The sequence below is a fragment of the Octodon degus genome, unplaced genomic scaffold (genome assembly GCF_000260255.1).
Source record: "Octodon degus isolate 3935 unplaced genomic scaffold, OctDeg1.0 scaffold00035, whole genome shotgun sequence".
Taxonomy (NCBI): domain Eukaryota; kingdom Metazoa; phylum Chordata; class Mammalia; order Rodentia; family Octodontidae; genus Octodon; species Octodon degus.
This window is the reverse complement of record NW_004524611.1, coordinates 16,718,318-16,723,672: the sequence shown is the minus strand read 5'-3', so window position 1 is coordinate 16,723,672 and position 5,355 is coordinate 16,718,318. Positions and strand designations below refer to the sequence as shown.

The following is a 5,355-nucleotide window of genomic DNA, read 5'->3' as shown; positions in this document are numbered from 1 at the left end:
TTCTAGATTCTTTTTTAGTCATGTGTTTATTTATTTTTATTTATTTATTTATTTATTTATTTGGTACAGGGTCTCACTACACAGCTCAAACTCATTGTGATTCTCCTCTCAGCCTCCCCGGTGCTGGGACTGATTTGCACAATCAAGCCCTGCTTCAGTGGCTTGCTTGGCACAGGACCCGCATGACATGCATTAGCAGAGATCAAACTTGGGTCCTTGCACTCACCAGGTAGGCGCTTAAACCACCGAGCTACCCCCTAGATTCAAGTAACTCTATCAGTATAAATTTTTATATAATCCATCTCTCCTTCAAAAATATTCTTTACCTCTCATATTTATCTAAATATGTAAGCAACATATTAATTTTATACTCAATAAACATCCCCAGGGCAGGGGCGGGGCCAGAGGCAGGCTCCTCTGGCAGGGCTGGGGCGGGGCAGCTTCCCAAGTTCGCCAAGTGGTGAGGAGTCGGGAAAAGCACTTCCTGGCCTGAGCCAGCGCCGGCCTCCCCTCCGCTGCAGTCCCCCGGGTCTGCCCTCCCTCCCTGTCCAGCCCGGGTCACCATGGCCAAGGCTTACGACCACCTCTTCAAACTGCTGCTTATCGGGGATTCGGGGGTGGGCAAGACGTGTCTGATCATTCCCTTTGCGGAGGACAACTTCAACAGCACGTACATCTCCACCACCGAAATTGATTTTAAGATCCGCACCGTGGACATAGAGGGGAAGAAGATCAAACTGCAAGTCTCGGACATGGCAGGCCAGGAGCGATTCAAGACGATAACCACTGCCTACTACCGTGGAGCCAAAGGCATCATCCTGATCTATGACATTACGGATGAGAAATCCTTTGAGAATATTCAGACCCGGATGAAGAGCATCAGAGATAATGCCTGGCCTGGGATGGAGCGCCTCCTGCTGGGCAACAAGTGTGACATGGAAGCCAAGAGAAAGGTGCAGAAGGAGCAGGCAGACAAGCTGGCTTGAGAGCACGGAATCTGGTTTTTCGAGACAAGCGCCAAATCCAGCACAAATGTGGATGAGGCTTTCAGTTCCCTGGCCCGGGACATCTTGCTCAAGTGGGGGACCTGGAGATTAGGAGATGGCAGCAAGGTCTCTAGTGGCGCCCTGCAGCCCAACGACAGGAAGAATGCAAGTGCTCCCTCGGTTGAGGCCCTGTCGCTGCCTACCAGCCCTGGAGGCCAAGCCCAGAGACACAGCGGGAGACACAGCAGGGACTCAGGATAGGTGCATAGGCAGGGAGAATATGGAGAAGAAAAGGAAGGGGAGAGAAGAGGTGAGGAAGGCAAGGGAAGGGAGGAGGGGGGAAGCATAAAGCACAAGAGAGATGGACGGGGCAGGACGGAGGGATGGGGGGCCTCAAGCCTCTAGGCCTCTAGGCCTCCACTATGCCTGGGTTTTCAGGACAAACCTAAATGTAAGCCCCTTGGTTTACTCTATTACTGGGGTTCAAAGGTCCATCAAGAGACCGGTTGGGCACCACTCTCTGAAGACTTATCACTTTGCACGGTCTTTCTCCTTATTAAAGGCCTCTGTTGGCACCAGAAAAAAAAATCCCCAGCTGGCATAATTTCCATATGGTTTTCTTAGTGAAAGTAATAATGAAAGGGGATCCTTGTATCTTTACCTTACATATTTTTCCCTTAGAATGTCACTGCCCTTTACATTCTTAATTTAACAGGACTTCTTTTTTTTTTTTTTTTTTTTTTCTGCATTTTAGGGAAGGGCCTACAGGGTGTCCAGGTCTCACTACTAGGTCAGACTTGCTGTGATTTTCCTGTTTACTGCCTCCCAAGTGCTGGGATTACAGGCGTGTGCCAACACGTCCAATTTCAATTGCCGTCTCAGCGCGCCCTGGGGGCGGGGCCAACACCAGGGTATTGAACCCCTACCCCTGCGCCTGTTTGCAGGCGCTTTAATCCGCTGAGCTATTTGGCCAGCCCTAACAGGATTCCTTTAAGTTCTTCCCTAATTCTCTAAATCTTACTAAAATGTACATATTCCATTTTAATTGAATGCCAGAGACCATGTTAGAATAGTGATTAATCATCTGATTCTTGCCATAGTCAGAGATCACCAGGGACCCGGATTCTCAAAAATCATAAAGGTCCTCCCAGATCAATTTGGTAAGCTTGCCTTCACCACACTACACACAGGCAGCCACACTTTCTGTCATTGTGTGGTAACATCCCTCTGAAGCACCCTCTTCACAGCCTTAGCTACATCCTTACTCCACAGAATGTAAATCTGAGGACTCAGAGTGGGAGTAATGATGCTATACAGTACAGACCAATTTTGTCTTTCAGTGGAATACACTGGGGGCTAGGCCTCATGCATGAGAAGACACACGCTCAAAGCCAGAGCAAAACCACAGTGAGGTGACAGCTTTGAAAGAAATGTCATTTTCCCCCCTTGATCACTTTGGCTGAGCTCTGGCTACAGTAGATACAGTAGTTATGTGAAACTTTTGTAGCATGAAGAAAAAAATGTAATTTTCCTATTTGTTGCCAAATCATCTAGTGGGAAACCTAACATTTCCTTGGAAATGAGCCTTCTTAATTTATTCAGGTATAACTTGGCACTCAGAAAAAGAAAACAAAACCACATTATTTTGTAGAGACTTTATGGGCAAGAAAGAACTATGAGGAAAGGGGATTCTGTCCAGAAGCATACATGTAGCACATTCTCCAACAGAAATACCTAAAGGACTCAAGAAAAGAAATATGATACTTACATTCAACTTATCCGCTGAATTACATTCTGTTGTAAACTTCCCTTTTCCTGCTACTCTTAAATCACCATTAAAACTCTATTGCTTTGCTGGGCAGTACTAAGAGCAATAAGCTGTAAAAGCAGAGACTTGGTCCTGCATTTAACTTGCTGCTGTGCCAAAGACCATGTACCAGAGACTATGAGAACTAAGCAGAAATTAGAGCTACCATGGTCAAAGGGACACAGCCATGAAATTGCAGTCACCTTTCCCACGATGTGGTTGAATAATTGAACAAATCTCATCCCGACATTAAGGGACTTTGGGTTATGTATACTTGTTTTCTCATAGTCAAAGTTTCTACAGCTACAGAACTGGGTAGCATGCTCAGGGTATAGGACTTTGAAGTTGCAGGGAGCACAGAACTTGGAGCCTAACAGATAAGCAGAGTAACTGAGATCTCATGGAAAGAACATTGTCTTTAGCCACAGGAACACCATTGGTAGTAAGCGGTATTTATTGAACATGGCAAGGGAGAGGCATGGTTTGTGGATGCTTCTGCTCAGTAACTCTTTTTTTTTTTTTCAGACCAGAAATTGAACTCAGGACCTTGCACTTGCCAGGCAGCTTCTTGTGCCCCTGAGCTATCTTTCTGGCCCTGCTCAGTGATTCTTGAACCAAGCCGATGAAAACTGTGATGAATTATCACCAGATAATTCTAGTGAGAAGGCATAATCAAGAATTCTTGAAGATAATGCTTTCAACTGCCTGGTCCACCATGGGCCTTGCACAGCCTTCACCAGCCTCTAATTTGTCCCCGATGTGAATCCTCACTCAATGGATGTTTTGAAGATGACCCAAACGTAAGGTTTTCTACAGATGAGCTGGGTATCTTTACGAGTCTGCCAAGTAGGGATCAGGCAAAAGCTGAGATATTTCCTACATGAGGAAATAAATAAATGGAAAGGCAGGAAGTGCAACACAGTGGTGCTCTCATCCTCATTCTCTGGAAGGAGCGGTCCAATGGACAGAGAAGGCACTGAGAGATGTGTTCTGGAGAGTGGTCAGACTACATCTGCCTGGAAAATGATTGTCTATTTTGTAACCTGTGTAAGCTACACTTCCCAGAAGGATGAGAGACCTACTCTGGGTGGAGATTACTGGACAGAGACATTAGGGCAGGAAGGGAAAGGGTGGTTAGGGTTCTTCTCACCTGCTTCTCAAAACTACTCTTTTGTTTCCACCACTGCCAAGTTATTGGTGGGTTCCTTCCTTTTTGTGGAGCTCTCTGAAGTTGAAAAGCAATTAAAAGAGGAAAGTCGGTGCTTCTGGATCTTCCACAATTTCACCAAACCCAGAAGCACAAGCTCCAAAAGAGTAAACAAAAGACACAGCCCACTAACCCCAAACATGGTCTTTAGAAAGATGGTCTTCTCTGAGGGACGGGACAGATTACAGGTTATGCTGCCAAGGCAAGGTTCTCGACGACAGGAAAAGGAACTGGGCACCTTGAACCCATAGAGATGGTACTGCCCCCCCAAGGCTGCCCCTTCAAGGACCACTCGAGCCCCTAATTGCACCACATAGGCCCAGAGGATCTTGCGGCTTCCAGCCCCTGAGTCGTCTCTACAGCCATCCCTTTTATGGATCAAGGTCTCTTCCTCCTTCACCTTTCCTGGTTCTTCCCAGTGTTCAATCACATGACACACAGTGAACCCCACATAGAGGACACTGGGTACAGCCATGAGGATGACTTGGAAGGCCCAGAATCGCAGTGGAGAAAGGGGGTGGGAAGCATCATAGCAGGCAGCTTTGCAGCCTGGCTGCTGGGTGTGACACACAAATTCACTCTGATCATCACTGTAGACCCCAGGTCCACTGGCAGCTAGCAGAGCAAGGCGGAATCCCAGGAGCACAGGAAGCAGGAAGCGCCCCACGGGGGTGGAGCACTGGCTCTCTTGAGCCAACAGGTGATTCAGGAACCTGATACACATCCTGTTAGGGAGCAGAGAAAAATGATCAGTGTGTGTTGCTAACTGCTCTTATGAGCGAACTCTAGGCCACCTTATCCCTGCTAGCCCAACGATCCATAAAGCCTTTTTCCCCCTTCTCCAAAGACCTGGTTGATCAAATATTATATTAGCTTCATTTTCTTAAAATGAATTACCTGAGGCAGTTAACTTTGTAAAGAAAAATGGTTTATTTAGCTCACAGTTTTGGAGGTTCAAAGTGTAAAGGGTATAGAACAGGCTCACAAAGTCACCCACTGAATACACCACTTCAAGGCTTGGACATCAAGCAAGAGCAAGGAACATATCTTGGAGCAAATGCTCTCATCTCCAGCCCCCTTGATCTCTCCTTCAAGAGCATGTTCTCAAAGCCTAAAGACCTCCTGTTAATCCCAACCTCTTAAAAGTCCACAGCACCTCCAAATAACTCACCCAGGAGACCTGACTCTTTGAAGAACACTCATTCTGACTATAGCAAATCTCAAGACAGTGCACCTACTTATTAGTTAATGGAGTAGTAGTGAATCGTGTAGGAGACTCTCAATCAGTATCTCTCTTTCCTTCTCCCCCTCTTTTCATCTCCTTGCTCCCACCTCCTGCCTCTCACTTCTGTATT

General features: G+C 46.7%; 1 protein-coding gene and 1 pseudogene across 1 annotated transcript; one reads left to right on the top strand and one right to left on the bottom strand.

The window, feature by feature from the left end:
- Positions 1–563: 563 nt before the first annotated feature.
- Positions 564–1,247, top strand: LOC101584007 (annotated as a pseudogene).
- A 2,641-nt stretch (positions 1,248–3,888) lies between these two features.
- Positions 3,889–4,724, bottom strand: Gjc3 (gap junction protein gamma 3). The gene has a single exon (XM_004630523.2). The coding sequence runs from the start codon at positions 4,722–4,724 to the stop codon at positions 3,957–3,959; it is 768 nt and encodes a 255-aa protein (XP_004630580.1). The 3' UTR covers positions 3,889–3,956.
- Between the last annotated feature and the right edge of the window lie 631 nt (positions 4,725–5,355).

What these genes read in the sequence shown, in the direction of transcription:
- Gjc3 (XM_004630523.2), bottom strand. Translation starts at nt 4,724, where the DNA reads ATGTGTATCAGGTTCCTGAATCACCTGTTGGCTCAAGAGAGCCAGTGC.